The 16,389-nt window shown below is 42.1% G+C and overlaps 1 protein-coding gene across 1 annotated transcript in view; it reads left to right on the forward strand.

Annotated features, from left to right (window-relative positions):
• Nucleotides 1-16,389, forward strand: part of MTHFD1 (methylenetetrahydrofolate dehydrogenase, cyclohydrolase and formyltetrahydrofolate synthetase 1) — a 40,759-nt gene that overhangs the window by 10,214 nt on the left and 14,156 nt on the right. The window contains exons 3-17 of the mRNA XM_048307606.1: nt 326-385; nt 1,068-1,121; nt 1,485-1,621; nt 1,743-1,843; nt 2,169-2,305; nt 3,727-3,838; nt 7,666-7,793; nt 8,440-8,537; nt 9,252-9,425; nt 9,938-10,074; nt 10,364-10,410; nt 12,690-12,797; nt 12,899-12,973; nt 14,727-14,829; nt 15,992-16,068. Coding sequence (XP_048163563.1) covers nt 326-385; nt 1,068-1,121; nt 1,485-1,621; nt 1,743-1,843; nt 2,169-2,305; nt 3,727-3,838; nt 7,666-7,793; nt 8,440-8,537; nt 9,252-9,425; nt 9,938-10,074; nt 10,364-10,410; nt 12,690-12,797; nt 12,899-12,973; nt 14,727-14,829; nt 15,992-16,068 — 1,548 coding nt within the window. The remainder of the gene's footprint in view (nt 1-325; nt 386-1,067; nt 1,122-1,484; nt 1,622-1,742; nt 1,844-2,168; nt 2,306-3,726; nt 3,839-7,665; nt 7,794-8,439; nt 8,538-9,251; nt 9,426-9,937; nt 10,075-10,363; nt 10,411-12,689; nt 12,798-12,898; nt 12,974-14,726; nt 14,830-15,991; nt 16,069-16,389) is intronic.

Raw genomic sequence — 16,389 nt, forward strand, 5'->3', positions numbered from 1 at the left:
ATCATGTTAATTAGCTGAGGATTTAACTTCCTCAGATCAGATGGCAGGCAGTATTTTCTGCTTTGGAGACCACTGTGTTTCTAAGGTTTTTCAACAGATGCAAATGGTGTTTGTGCAAGAGATCAGACAGCTTGTCTTTAGCTGCCTCTTACTTGAAAGAACTTTCCTGTTAGCTCCAGCTACTTATATCCTCTGTCAGTGTGTTTTACAGTTATTCAGGAATAACTCTCTGTCCTTGATGTAGATCCAAGGAAGCTGAGGGTTAAGCCCATCTCAGCCTGTGTCTCTATTCTGTGCTGTAATTCAACTGTCTTTTCATCCTTAGGTTGGAAATCGGGATGATTCAAACCTCTACATTAACATGAAGCTGAAGGCTGCTGCTGAGGTAATGCCTGAACTTTCAGGACTACTTTTTACCCTCCTACAGTTGGTCAAATCTGAATTCGAAAAACCAGATGCAAGTCAAATAGTTTTGTCTAAGCTTTTCCAGTATTGGAGGAACCAGTGCTGGCCTGAGTTCTCCGTTACAAGGATGTAGTGTAGGTGTGTAACCTTAAAGCCAAGTGGGGTGCTCTGGTCACAGCAGTGTGGATTGGTGCCACTTTGTGTGACCATCTCAGATTACATTTGTCTGAAGTGCTGATGTCTTTCCTGATCTGTGGCCTTGTCCTTATCTTCCCTGTATGCCTTGTACCTGCACTTGCCTTGTGCTTGTCACAGGTACAACATTACATGCTACAACAGGGCAGGAACACAGATGAGTCCATTTTTCCCTAGGTGGTACCTGGCATTTCTGCTGGCATTTCAAGGCAGTGTGCTGTCAAGCAAAGTTGATGTTGTTCATGTCAAAAGGTGAATAGGATGGTTAAAGGACAGACTAAGAAGGCAAAGCACTAATCTTTCTCTGATGGTATTTCTAAATCATAGAACTTGCAGCCTCAGGAACAGGAGATAGACCTGGGAAATGTGACAAAATGCAGCTGTGATTTAGCTGGATAGAGAGATTAACCAGATCAATTGGATGTCAATTCAGAAATCAGATAATTTCTTGTTATTCTCATTTGCAGATTGGGATCAGTGCCAATCACATAAAACTGCCAAACACAGCAACAGAAGCTGATGTAAGTAATACAGCCAGTGATGAAAAAATACATAACTTTGGTGTTGAGCTCAAGATATCTTTGCCCCGTCATTGTATAAAAAAGGGCTACTTGCCCATCAATATTAACTCATGAAAAAAGAGTTGGAACCTGGTGAGGTGTTTTTGTGGTTTTTTTAAAGAAAACTAAAACACTACAATGTAAAATTTAGAGACTTTAAGAGCTATTTTTTTAAAATAAAAAAATTAAGTGGTTTATACTTTTCGGTGGAAAAACTAAACATAAAGTGCATATCTTTTAATCCAGGTAGGATTATGTTTTTTCCTTTGCATCAGTCATATTTCAGTTTATCAGCCATTAGTTTTGTGGTCTTTGCTGTTGTAGGTGCTCAAGTGCATTGCCTCTTTGAATGCAGACCCAGCTGTCCATGGCTTTATAGTGCAGCTGCCGCTCGACTCTGACAAACCCATCAACACAGAAAAAATAACCAATGCTGTTGCACCTGAGAAGGACGTGGATGGGTAAACTGACTTCACCCCTGGAGAGCATGACAGCTGCTCCAGAAAGAAACCTCTTTTCTTTAATTTCTCTTGAACAGTGAGGTTGGATATCTTACTTGGCCTTTACTCTTTCAAAATACAGCTTGAGTAGCATCAATGCTGGAAAACTCTCTAGAGGGGACCTTGGTGACTGCTTTATTCCTTGTACGCCAAAGGGATGCATGGAACTTATCAGGCAGACAGGTAAGGAGGTTTCATACATTATTCTTGAGTGCAGTAGTCTTCAATAAGTGTAGAAATTACACACATTGCAAGGCTCAGCTTCACAGCTTCTGCTGAGATACCACATTTCATCTCTGCTGCCTTAGATAGTAAAAGAACTAGGTTAAAATGGTCTTTCCTTCTTCCCTCCCAACTGCAATTCCCTACCACACACAGCAAAGCAAAATAGTATTCTGAAGTACCAGGGCCAGACTTAAACTGACCAAGACTCCAGGGCTGCCTGAGTTAGTGTGTACCAGGCTGCACAGTGACCTTTTTTGCTCTCTCCTGACTCTCTGTGGTGCAGGTGTCCAGGTGGCAGGGAAGAGAGCCGTGGTGATCGGTCGCAGTAAGATCGTGGGTGCTCCTATGCACGACCTGCTGCTCTGGAATAATGCAACAGTCACCACGTGCCATTCCAAGACCTCCACCCTGGCTGAGGAGGTAAGGGCAGGCTGCAGTTACTTGTTCCAGGCCACTGCTGCTCCATGCACATTACTGCTCAGTGTGTTGCTGCTGTGAGTCATTACGTCTGGGGTGTCTTTCATCTGATTTGGTTTCCCAGTCCTGCTCGTTGCATGGTTATGTAAATCCTTCTGCTGGAATAGGATCTTGATTATTTTTGACACTTAATTAGAGGGGTTTAGTTACAACAATAAAATTATTATTTTTGTTGTCTTTGAGCAAGTGCTGAGAATTTAATCATCCCTTCCCAATCTCCATGTAGGGGTAGGTAAAACAGCATTTTTTTTTGTTGTCTTGGGTTTTTTTTTTTTTTACCAAAAAGGCCAGGTGGTCTTCTGCTCTAATGGCTGAGAAATGTTAGGCCAGATGATTTTTCAGTTGGTTTGTTTTTTTCAGTCGATTTTCTATGACAGGGAGTTGGTACCATTTTCCTCTCAGCAGTGAGAGTGACAGAAATAGTGTTTTGCTGTGCTGCCACCTACTTGGATTTCATAGAGCTATCAGCACTGCCAGGCTCTGTAGGCAAGTATTAAAGTTGAAGAGGGAGTAGGAGTGTTTGAATATAACTCACAAAGTATATCAGAAACACTGCAACGCTTCATGCCTTTAAGTTGCTGTTCAGTAAGACCATCATTAGGTTGATTAAAAATTGGTGTGCTAATACTTAATGAAATCTTAAAAATAGTTTCCCTGCCTTGAAGATTAAAAGAAAAAAATTCCAAGGGATAGCAGCTTCCTAAGCAAATGTGAATGAAGCAGTGCAGGAACTGACAATGAGCTTTAGTTGGAGTCTTTAACACCAGCTTCATGACTGAATTTGTCAAATTTACTGAGTAGTCCCTGAATGAATATTAGTGCTGAAATACAGTCAGTTTCCCCTGGAGTTGTGTGTTATGCAGTCCTGGACATGAAAAGCACAAGACAGTGCTGTCACAAGTGAAGTGCTGCTTAGTTCTGTGCAGGGGTTGTTCTTGGCTGAGCAAGATGAGTTCTTGCTGTCTGATGAGTGCTCGGTATATTTCTAGCACTGAATGTGCAGGGATATTTGAAGGGAGGAAGAGACGAATATTCAGAAGGCTTTAATTTTATCTAAATGTAGCCTGTATGATCCACTTGGGAATCATGGAGGAGTTCAGAGGAGGTTGTGAAGTGTTGACTAGCAATAGTTCAGGGTAGGAGTGTGAAAATAGGCCATAATTTCTAGCTTCAGGAATTTGTCCTTGCCAAGGAACTGGCAGCTACCTTTAATTGCTGACAGTGCCCTTCCATGCCTCCCAAGGCAATGGGTGAGCACAGTTTCACTGCAGCTGAAGCTGATCTAAGTTGCTGCAGAAGCAGCTCTGCATTTTCCACTGCCAGTGTGATACACAGTTGTTTGTTGTTTTTTAATTTTTTTATAGGTTGGCAAAGCTGATATCCTGGTGGTTGCAGCTGGTAGAGCTGAAATGGTAAAAGGTGAATGGATCAAGCCTGGTGCAATTGTAATAGACTGTGGAATTAACCATGTGCCAGGTGCGTGGGTAATGTATAACAAGTGGGGATGTGTTTGTTTGTATGTAAATGCAGTTGTTAAGTTCATGAATACTGTTTCCTTGGTGTCTCTGGTCCATATGGACTTCTTTCTCTTGTAAGTCTGTCTTAATTAGTGATGGCAACCTCTGACCATGCCAAAGTCAAGAAACACTGGTCTGAAGTACTCTCCTAAAGGAGATCAGTGGCAGTTTTGATTCTGCCTTCAACAAGGCTGATGATTAATAGAGGAAGGAGGAGGCCTAAGATATATTGCAACAGAATATCCATTTAATTTGCCCCAGCTACATAGTGAAGTCTTGTCACTGTTGTCACTTCGGAGCGCTCGGCTTTGCTGTCATTACTTCGTGGTTGGATCTGAAGAAGCTGTTCTCTTTGAAATACAGAAATGACAAGCAGTCTCTTAAAGTAGCTGTGGATTTGTTGAATCACAGCATTAATTTCTTAGGCTTGAATGGCTGTTGTCTTGAAACAAAGCAGATTGTGCAAGAGCATTGGTGACAATGGCTCAGGCATAGAATAAAGTGCTTTAACATAATGGGTTTTAGGGTAGGGTTTCACTTAGCTGCTCCTTCCTTGTAAAGATGGTACAGACAGTCTGGCAATTTCTGTTTTCATCTCATTTAAAATCCAAATTACAGATATTGAATGATATGGAAAATTAGTCACTCTTTCTGTGCTACACCCACAAGGCTTTTAAAAGGTAGTTTTCATAATTAATCAGTCATTTTGTTGCCATTATTTAACAGAATGTAAAGAAATTTCTGTTCAGTGGTCCTGTTACTCAAAGTTGACATTAGACTGCATTTAAAAACATTAGTCCTCTATCTAATTAAAAATAAAAAGTCATCTGCTGTTGCTGTTTGTTGCTTGATATTTTTGTTCCAAGCTACCCAATCTTAGGCCATTTGCCAAAACCCACAGGGTCACTGCTGATGTGCATGAAGCAGAATGGTTTGGAGTCTCCCCAACTGACATGTTGCACATAAAATCCCCATTGTGTTTCTGATATATGATGGTATGACTTTTTTTCAGGCATTATGTGAGCTCTGAGGACACATCCCTGTTCCTGAGCAATTAGCCTGCCTTGAGCAGTGCACTGACATCTGAGCTTCTTGTACACCCAGCCCAGTCAATGTCACGTGGAGTACACTTAATGGCATTGAGATTTGATAATTGAGACTTGATAGAGTATCATGGAAGTTGTCACATTTTGAAATGATGGATGCCACAGACTTTTTTTTTTTTCTTTCCTGTGGTTTTCTGAAGCTGCTGAGTTTTCCTGACTTTTTTTCGCTCTGGTATGAGAGACTTTTTGCAAAAAGTTTTCAGATTGATCTTTTGGGAGGTGACTACCAGAATTGTGGGAATTGCAGTGCTACAGAAAGGACAGCAGCCTATTTGCTGGCTTCTCCGGCTAAGTCACTCTGCAGATAGAATATTGCTGCTAGCTGTGATGGTGCTTTAAATGTGATAGGGTGAGAGAGCACATACATCTTACCACAGGTGTGAGTGCACCCGGGTTAGTGCCTCCCAGGTGCAGCTGTGAGTTGCAGCTGGAGGACATGGCAATCTCTGGATATGCCTTCGGTTTGCTAGTCAGGCAGATGCCAATCTGATTTATGAGGACATTAACCTCCTGCAGTCTTGCCAAGTTGGAGTTAGGACAAGTTATAGCCATGTAGCACCATATAATTGCAGCTGTGGTGCTTTTGAATGGAGGGTGGCCTGAATACTTCCAAGGGTGCTGGTTTGGAGGTTAGAAGAGACACTTCAGCCACATCTGGCTTTGTGTTCATGTTTACTACAATGAACAGAATTGCTTCCAGGTCTCCAGGTAGACAGAGAGGAAAAAATGATCTCCTGAAACCTATACTAGAGCAGACAAGTGTCTCTTACTTTCCAGCCTGGATTATATTTGACTCTCCCCACTGCTGCAGCTGGAGAGCTGGTCTAGCAAACACTCTGAATGCCTTATTCCAGGCCTGTAGAAGTTGCTTTGCTACAGAAAGGGAAAGCAGTGCAGGTAGAGGATATTCCCAGAGATGGCAGTCCCTGGAATGTCCCTCTCTGAATCCTGATGGAGGAAGCAACTTTGTTCAAAATTCTCTGCTATGGGATTTTGCAGCCCTTGCTAACAAGGAGCCTTGAAAGTGGAATATGAGAGTGGCTTTTTTGCAACATGGTTACAGTGTCACTGATACTCCCTGTAACTAGTTTGTATTTTTTAAGAGTAGGATGGTGAATACTGAGAAGGTGAAATTATGGGGAGAGATGGCAAGTATTGCATGTGAGCTTTCTTTCAAAAGAATATTTTGCAGGTAGTTGAATAGCTCCTAGGCTGTGCTTGGCAGTGCTTGGTGTGAGATGCAGAAGCAGGGACTGGGGGATTGTTTGGCGTGTGCTCATCTCTATGTCTGTGTAATAGATGAGGTAGTTTGGAGTGCCAGCTTGTTTTCTTGGGCCAAGAGCCTTCCTGGCCAGGATGGCTGATGAGCCTGCTTGGCATCCTTGGAAGAAAATAAAATTACATTATTTACCTTTTGCAGCCTTAATTAGATTGGTCTCTAGGGGGGAAGGCCAGACTGGTCTGCAGTTCGGCAGCCAAGCTGATAGCGGCTGCAGAAACACTGGTTAACAGCTGCGATGTTGTTCAGGCTTTGAGCTTTAGGGAGAAGCAGTGTTGCTTAAAACACAGCAGCAAAGCGTCCAAGCTGCTAATTGTCAGTAACAATGCAGCTAAGAAATAATGTTGGCAGGAGCTGCTTTTGTTCTCTCTTTGGTTTTAACATAATCAGCTGTTCAGGAGTTTGGTTCCTCTTCCACTCCTCCCCCTCACCAGATGTATATGAAAGTTATTGATTGTGTTCTGTTCAAACATACACTGATTGTATGCCATATAATATTTCAAAACAACATTAAAATCTATTTTCAGGTTTTCACACTGTTTAGAAGCTCCCTAGAGTCCTTTATCTGAAGTGAGAATCTGCCATTCCAGGAGCAACTTAAGTTTTCTGGTTTTATGTGCTGTAATCAGTGACTTGCTTAGATGACTGTGCCAGTTTACTAGTACATTTTGTCCCTTTCTCTCTTTATGGTTGAGCTTAAAGGTCACCACTGGAAAAAAGGGCTGTGTCTGCTTCTAAATTGTCAGGTCAGGTAGTGCAGGAGGATATAGCAAAATATTTTGCCTGAGAGAAAGCTTCAGTAGGATAATCTTTCTTAAACCACCTGTGAGGTTTGTTTTGACAAGACTGATATCTATGAACTGCAGTATTTACTGGTCCATCGTTAAACTAGCAGTGATAATTGAAAAGCTCAGCACTTTTCTGCCTTCAGTTTCTGTAAAGGCAGGTGATTTCATTCAATAATAATGCCCAGATGTCCTCCAAAATGGAACAGAGCAAATGTAAACCTGCGGGTTTGGAAGCAGTCAGCCATGTTTCATCTCTCACCTCTTCTAGACTGTTGGTTTATATCTCATTCAAACTGCCCTGTGGGCCATGAGCCACTGAGAAAAGACTTGCATTCTCCAGGAAAGGGAGATCTGTCTGGCTGAGGATAAATGGTGCTTAGTGGAAGGATGTGTTATATGAGCTGTTGACACTCTGTGAATGAAGTATGATGACAACAGCTTCATCTTGTGATGTTGTTTTAGCTTTTTAATCTTTCTTTGCAGCTTCCTGGGTACTCAGCTTCTATTTTGTTTGCCCCAGCAGAATTAAAGACTTCAGCTTCAGTCAGTGCTGTCTCCTCTGTTGCTGTGGTGAAATGTGATGTGTAACTTACTTTTCTCCTTAAATCCCCAGACAGCACAAAGGCCAGTGGAAAAAGAGTTGTGGGAGATGTGGCATACACTTCAGCAAAGGAAAAAGCCTCCTTCATCACCCCAGTTCCTGGTGGTGTTGGGCCTATGACTGTGGCCATGTTAATGCAGGTACTGTGGTCGTCTCCTCTGTGTTTGCTTTGGGGGATGTTGCTGCTGACCATCAGCACACTACCAAAGCAGCTGGTACTCCCTTCTTGCTCTTGCAGAGGTCTAGTTAGGATTTCTAACTTCTAGTCCAGACAATTTGGATTCAGTTAACTGAGGAAGAGGATGGACTTCAAGGAAATGCTAGAAGAAAGGTTTCTGGTTGGTTGTTTTTGCGGGGGTTTGGCGGATTTTTTAGGGGTTTTTGAGTGTGGTTGTTCAAAACCATAAGAAATGGGCTTGTCTTATAATGCTCTGGCTGTAATTCTGAAACTATCCATAGGGTGATTGGATACAAAGGAGAGTAAGAGTATAAACCAGCTCCCTCTGTTTCCGTGCTTTGCTTAAGAGACCCTGCTGGCACAGAACACCCAAAATAATCCAGCACACTGGAAGATTGGTAGAGAGATAGATATGGTGGGATTTTTTCTTCTTAAGAAAACTGCAAGCAGAATCTCGTTTTGGATTATTAGCAAATGCTTTAACGAAAGCACTTTGGTTTAATCCCAGACTGAGACAGATAGGAGGGGCACACCTTTCTGGTCTCTTTGTTAACCAGCGTGGTTCATGCAGTGGTGGTTGCTTTAATGTATTCCCATGCTCATTTTAGAGCACTGTGGAGAGTGCGCAGCGTTTTCTGGAGAAGTTCCAGCCTGGAAAATGGACCATCCAATACAACCAGCTTACCCTGAAGATGCCTGTTCCAAGGTAATGCTTTCAAATCAAGCTGCTGGCAGTATTGATGCAGTATAGTATTCACTTCTCTTCTCAGGCTTTGTGTAATATAGGGCTTACATGTATGTAGACTGTAGCTGGGATTGAAGTTTGGAGAGAATTAGAGAGAAAGCACTCTTAAGTCTTCTTGAGGGAGCAGAGCTAACCTGCAGTGGTGCTATCTCTTGAAGTGTAGTCAGTTTCACTGGGGTCATTCTGATAATGCTAAGGCTCAAACATGGACTTTCACAGACTTCAGGCCAGCTAGATGGTTGCTGATTCAGGAAACAGTGAAAAACTTGTATTTTGGAAAATTTTCAATCTGGCATGCCAAAATCCTAATATCTTCAAATAGAAGTTGTTGGGGTCAAGTCCCCAAGGAGCAGCTGAAAATATGTAAAATACCATATGGGATCATAACACATTGCCTACAAAAGGGATTTGGGGAAATGAGGAGTTTGGGGAGAGGGGTTGTTGTTTGGTTTGGGTTTTGCCTTTTTTCTTTATTTTTAAAAAGGCAACTCTGAAGATGTGTCTATTCTAATGTACTTGATATTGGTGGGTACATTGATTCATTTAACTAAGGGGTTTAAAGGTTGAGTTCTAAAATATAGATTAGGTGTTTTGTAGTTTATGCCATCCAGAAGCAGGGAATTTGGGGTAAGTCCTTGACTTACTTATAAACTCATCTTGCTCTTTCTCTTTAAGTGATATTGAAATCTCACAGTCTTGCGTGCCCAAGCCCATTGACCAAGTTGCAAAAGAAGTTGGCCTTTTCCCTGATGAGCTGGAGCTCTATGGCCAAACTAAAGCCAAGGTTCAGCTCTCAGTTCTGAACCGTCTGAAGAACCAGCCAGATGGCAAATACGTCGTTGTTACTGGGTAGGTGTTTGCTGAGACATCACTTACAAGATGAAAAGAGATTTTATGAGCATGGCTTGTTGTTGTATTTTCTTTTGGTAGGGTGACTATATGAGGTGCTCTGGGTTTTCATAAATCACACTGAAAATGTAGTAGTTTGGGAAGTAGATTGATGACTTGTGGCAAACAGTGGGAATGTAGCTTAACGTTTCTCTCCAGCAGATGAATTGTTTTGGTCTACAGGTCAGGGTTATGAAGAGTAGACTGGTTGCTGGCCAAATTTCTCCTGGTCTAGTAGCCTGCCTTCAGTAGGAACAAGCAAATTGTTTCAGAGGAAAGTTGTCAACAGTTATGTGATAATTTGCCAATCTCTTTCCAGTTTTGAACTGATGAACATTAGCTGAAGTCTGAGCCTGTTCAGAATTTGAATTCTCATTAACAACTGCAATCACTGGGTGACTGTTTTATGCCTGGGATTTGATTCTCACCCTCTACAAGGGTGTAATTGTGTCTCTTCTGCTTTGTTGCTGCAGAATAACTCCCACTCCCCTGGGAGAGGGGAAGAGCACCACCACTGTTGGCCTTGTCCAAGCCTTAGGAGCACACCTTCACCAGAATGTCTTTGCCTGTGTTCGGCAGCCTTCTCAGGGGCCAACTTTTGGCATAAAAGGTATGATTGTTCTGTTGCTTGCAGTTGGCCTACAATGGGCAAAGATGACATTCAGAACTACTATTCTGCTGCACTGTAGTTTTACCTTATTTCTAGTTACAATTGCATTTATTTTAAGAAAAAAGAGTTTTAGGTAAGTTCTTCAGTTTTGTCTTCGAGGTACTGTGTTGGGATTTAAACTCAGCTGCCCAATGGTAGCTGCCCTCTTGGAGCTGTTAAGCAAACATGTAACAGCACTCTGGGCTGGAGGCACCTGGATTGGTGTGGTCTGACTGTTGTCTCTCTGCAGGTGGAGCTGCAGGTGGTGGCTATTGTCAAGTTGTCCCCATGGAAGAGGTAATTCTTTATACAAAGCCTCATTGCACTTACAGCTCACAGACCTTGGAGAGATACTGCAGTCAGATAACTTAGAAAATCTATAAGTTGATGACTCTAGTGTAGCACTTGCAAGAACTGGGTCCTTGATTTCAGCAAAGCTTTTTTTTTTAGCAAACAGTCATCCTTGGCTTGTTTCAGAAGTGTGCCTTCGTGGTAAGGGAACTTCATAGAGCCAGGAATTCCCAGTTCCTCTGTTCCCTCCCCTTCTCTGCCATGAATTGCTGTATACCCTGGAGCAAAGTACATCCTGTGCCTCATTTTCCCAGCACTGAAATGAAGATGATAATGGTTTAATGCATTTTGGAAGAATATTGCATAGTTCTGTCAGCTGTGGTGGCCACCGACTCTTTCCATGAGCTATTTTGGTGTACTTGTGTTTTAGATTACTGACATGAACTGGGAAAAGGGAATTTGGGAATCAGCAATGCTGAAACCTCAGCCTGTGGGGGGCTGGCACTGGAGCATGTTTGTGGTGTGACTTGGCAACAAGTGAAATTCTGTGTCTGGAGGCAGGGAATTAAGAAGCACGTGTAGCATGTGCTCTCGTGCCTCTCTCAGCTCTCAGAGTAATTGCCTGTAGAATTGTACCTTTGTCTCATGCACTGTAGATTGACACAGGACAATTTCAGGAAGAAAAGCAGAAACTATCAAAAAGGCTGTTTGTTCTAATTGATGCAGCAAGTCCATAAAAGATAAAGATGTTCAGGAGGCAGAATATTGATTTAGTCATGTGCCAAGAACATGTGCGAAGGATAGATGTGACAGGAAAAATAACCTCCTCCTCTTTGGGAGTGTTAATAAGACAAGCCAAAATACCTGACTGTGTGCAGCAGTGGGAAACAGCCATGCTCTAGGAACCAAACTGGCTGGGATGACTTTCTTAAAGTATAGTCCACATGGTACAAATACACACAGTTTTGTGGGGGTGTTTTAGTAAATGCACGTCTGGTAAAATTAAAGAATCTGGAGTCACTAGTTACAGTAATGGCCTTGATACATCATTCAATAATTCTGCATGCAGCTTTCATCCTATGAAAAAATATAGCCAGTGGAAAACTTTTGAGTCCATACTTTAGAACCAAGGTAATAATAATTGCTTCTTGTTGCATCTATGCAGAATGAGACAACAATTAGCATTTACGAATTAGGATTTATAATCAGTGTGTGACTAGCTGCATTCTGTTTTAGCTTTGTGGGTTTTGAGACCACAGTAAAAAAGGCTTCAATAAAATGGTATTGTAAGGTATTCTGTCATATCACCTTTTCTAATATCCCCTTTTCATCTTCTTTCTTTGCTGCTTTGCTAGAGATGAAGAGGGTTGTTTTAACCACACCTTTTACTCACCTGCCATAATCATTTAGGTTGGAAAAGGCCTTTAACATCACCACGTCCAACCGTTCCCCTGGCACTGCCAAGCCCACCACTAAACTGTGTCCCCAAGTGCCACTGCATGTTTCTTAAATACCTCCAAGGACGGTGACCCCAGCACTTCCATGGGAAGCCTGTTCCCATGCTTGACAACCTTTTCCATGAAGAAATTTTCCCTCATATCCAATCTAGATCCTTCACCAGCTTCACAGCTACAGTGCAGCCAGATAACTCATGTAGGCAAACCCACTCAAACTATGTTTTAATGAGATAGAACTAAGAAAACTACTAGCAGTGTCACTGTGTAGTACGTGGTCTACAAGTTCTGCCTGTGATTCTCTGTTTGGGTGGTTACCTTAAGCAGAACTCTGTGCAACCACAGCTCCACTGCTAGTGCCGCACAAGGTTGCTAGTTCCAGTTTAGCTCAGATTCCCTTGTGGGAGCAGCAGCCACTTCAGCTAATGTATGTGTAAAACCTGCTGTGCAAATGAGGGGGTCAGGAGGAAGGTGAGAGGAGGAGCAATGCAGATCACAGAATCGCAGAATGTGCTGAGTTGAGTCTTTTTAAGTGTCAAGGAGCCTGTGAGAACTGTTCTGGTAGAGGGTAAAAGAAAAAAACAAACAACTTTTTATTTGGGAGCTTTGTTCTAGAAGTTTGTAAAATGACATGGATGTGGGGGAGGCATTTTTATGTTTTAGAGAAATTCTTTCCTCTCTTCCACATACTGCACTGAGCAATCTCTCCCCCTCCACCCTCACCCACTGTAACATTACTATTAATACTCCTCTTTCCATCTGTCTACGGTGAGTTGGAATAAATGAAAATTGCAGCAGGATGAGGTAACTGATATGTTTTCTGTCCTCTAGTTTAACCTTCACCTCACAGGTGACATCCATGCCATCACTGCAGCCAACAATCTGGTCGCTGCTGCTATTGACGCGCGTATATTCCACGAGCTGACTCAGTCTGACCAGGTACAATCCTTTCTTGCCATGCATTTGATCCCAGCCTGCTTTGGCCAGACTGTTTTGGGTGTGCCAGCAGTGCTGATTAAGTGTTTGTTTCATTCTGCAAGGCTCTCTACAACCGTTTGGTGCCGTCTGTTAATGGTGTCAGGAAGTTCTCAGATATTCAGATCCGAAGACTACAGGTGAGCTCTGTGCTTTCTCATTGGTTTCTGGTTCTCTTCCATTTACTCATCCTTCAGGTAGTCAGAGCTACCTTACAGAAGCCTTTGTTGTCCCCTAGGTCATTCTACTGGCATTTATTTTTTACATAAAGTGTGCAGAAGCGTGGTAACCCTTCATACAGCACAGGAAACAGTGAGATGCAGCCCCGAGGGGAGGAATCATTGATATAACTCGGTCATAATCACTCTGTGATTAACACAGTGGGAAGAGGCAGAGATTAGTGTCCTTTATTAGTGGTGTCAGTTCAGTGTCCTTAATGCAGTTTAAGAAAAGACCAGAATTAGTCTCTGTACCTAACACACAGTTACAGCTAGAGATTAGTGGTACCCATGCGACAGCTATGTAGATAATGCAGCACAAAAAAAGGCAATTCATAAAATTCAGCAAAAAGAGAACATAGAGAATTTTCTTTGTCTTACCCAGATTGAGAAAACAAAGAAAAGTGAAAAAAACACCTGTTTCCTATGTGGCAAATTCCTCCACTGCAAAAAAATTAAAAGAATTCCCAGTTAGATAAGTAGCCCTGTCATTGAATGGCAGTCCCTGAACAGCCCACAGCATCTCTGATCCTCGAAACTTCAGGGCATGTGCAAGTTCACATTGACTTCTGCAAAAATGAGGATTAGCAGATGAATAGTTTTGCACTGGGCTTGAACCTTGCAGCTAGGAGGATTGACTGGGCCCTGCTGAGCTTCTTCAAGGTACAAGCCTATTTTGTATTCAGGCTGGATCAGTTGTCTACTTGCAAGTCAGGAGCAATAGTCACTTGGGAAGGTAAAACTGATCTATTAATTGGCTATAATGTCTTAACCATTAGAGAATGTGTGGTTTGCTTTCACTGCTGAGCAAGAAATGATGTCCCACTGCATGGTGTTCCTGATGGACTGCTGAGGGAACTCTACCCTAACCACTCTTCTGGTTATTAAATGTCAAGATGTGCACAGGATGCTAATACTCCAGAAAGATGATATCTCTGTCATTGTTGTTGCTTATTTCCTTTTCTAAATGATATGCTTGAAGAGGAAAAGAACAGACTTTCTTCTTCCCTGCTGTTCTTCAGGAGAAAAATACGACTTAACTGTCTAGTTAATTAAGAAAACCTTACTCGTTCATAAATCAACTGAATCGTTTCCCTCGTGCCTAAGCTTGCGCTTGTATCAGGCTTCTTGAGATAATTCTTCTCTCAATTAAGCAACTTGGCAAACTGCCCATCCTCTCAGTGTGTTCAAGATCAGCTTTCTGGGATGCTGACAGCCTTGTGACTGAATTGTTTAATTCCTCCTTTGTGCTGCTTAACCAGCATGCTGAAAGCAATGGCTTTAAATATGTGTGGCTGTGTGCAGTGACCCCAGGCAAACTAATGAGAAATGGATGTAAGCATGTGAGACTAATGACGAGAACAAGGCGTGGAAGGAACTGCAGAGCTGTCTCTTGCTCTTTCTGTAGGTGCCTTGCACAAAGCTTGGTGACAACCTGCCCTAATGAGCTCCATTGTCTGCCTTGCCCTTTACAAGCTGGACAGCAGCAAGCTCTGTCCACTATGTGCTGATATGGATCATCTTACCTTGTTGTGGGGTCTGGGAGAAAGGGCCCCAAAAAGGGGTCCTTATTTCTGAATATGCAGATGCTGCTGCCAAAGCCTCAGTGCTGCAGTATAAGGGTCATTTCTGTGAATCTTCTCACTATACCTTTTATTTGTCTTTCTTCCCATAGAAACTGGGCATTAACAAAACTGATCCTATGGCTTTGACAAAGGAAGAAGTAAACTCATTTGTGAGATTGGACATAGACCCAGGCACCATAACATGGCAGAGAGGTATTAGAGACATTAAATGAAAGGAAATGTGTGTCAGAAGAGACATTTGCAATTGCAGCTGAAACTGTGTTTCCTGGGAAAATGGGAAAGAGAGCAGAGCTGGCCCCTCCTTCATTAAGTTTGGTGGGATAGTTGCCTGCAGCTGGGATCCCATTTCTAAATGGTCTAACACAGGGTCTTGAATCTGCTCTGAATTCACAAATATTAAGAGTTGGCTAATGGGTGCAAGTTAGTGTTCCTGGATTTGTCAGTCACTGAGAGAGTTGAATTTCGCAGCTGTAGCCAACAGCCTTTTTACCTGGCTGCTCTGTGAGTAAGGAGAGGGTTCTGCTCTGGGATTCAACTCAGTTTTAATCTGCCCACTTGCTCTGTCGGGGACTGGCAGCAAATGAAGGCCAGATTTTTTTAAAGGTTTTTAAGGATAGTTGAAGGTAAGACCATTCTCTGGTCTGGCAGATTTAATATTTCACTATCAAAAGAATTTTAAAAGTGAGCTTCTTTCCTGAGTTAGGCTCCAAGAGTATTGCTTTTTCTTCTTTCTTTTAAAATATAGTGTGACATGTATTCTCCAGAATTTGCTTCATAATCTGTAACGAGGCTAAAGTAGTCTGCCTCATGGGAAATACTTCATAAAACGCTTGGAATATTTCAAGCATATAGAAAGAAACAGCAAATTTAAGCCAGTATTTCACAGTTTGTGTTTCCAAGGTAATTTGACTTAATGGAGCTATGTGAAACAATTCTCACTAAATTACAGTATCTGACCATTTTATCACTTAACTTATAAAGTGATAATTTTGTTTCTTTTTGACTGCAGTAATTTCCTGAATTCATATTGGTTAATGATGGCGAAAAATCAATTGTAATAATATTAGCAGTTCTGATTTTCAGAGAACCTCTGGTCTGGTGGTTAATGCACCCAAAGGGATGCAGACTCTCTCTGGATGCAGTGCAGAGTCTGGTGTATCTGTGGGTATCTTAACTTCATTGCAGTTTTTGTGTAAGAATCACATTGAGAAGCACTTGCCATTCTTTAGGAGAGGATGGTTTCTCTAACTGCCATCTTATCTTCACTGATGACCTGGCTGGGTGTTTGTCACAGGGCTTAGATGTGAATTTATGACTTGGCAGTGTGACATCTTACCTCTCTGATTCCTTGCAGTACTGGATACAAATGACAGGTTCCTTAGGAAAATCACTATTGGACAGTCTCCAACAGAGAAAGGCTTCACACGAACGGTAATTGTTCCCTTTTCTTGCATGTTTTAAAAAGTACTTTGGACAAGGTGTTCCTAAAGCAAGTTTCTGTAACTCCAGCTATTTTCTTCTTTTACCTCTACCTTGTTAAAGGAAAAAGTCTTCTCAACCAAACAGTTAAATTTGCTACCAGTGCTGTGTTTAGTTTTATTGTCTGTTCCCTCCTTCCTGTTCTCTTCTGAATATTGGCTTCCCAAACTGGGATGTCTGTGGCGTAACAGTGGTACACAAGTGCCCTTTCTAAAGATGGTACATGACAATGGTTCATCTTCACTACTGCAGGTGTTTTGGGTGGGGTGTATC

This window comes from Corvus hawaiiensis, chromosome 6 (assembly GCF_020740725.1).
Source record: "Corvus hawaiiensis isolate bCorHaw1 chromosome 6, bCorHaw1.pri.cur, whole genome shotgun sequence".
NCBI classification, from domain to species: domain Eukaryota; kingdom Metazoa; phylum Chordata; class Aves; order Passeriformes; family Corvidae; genus Corvus; species Corvus hawaiiensis.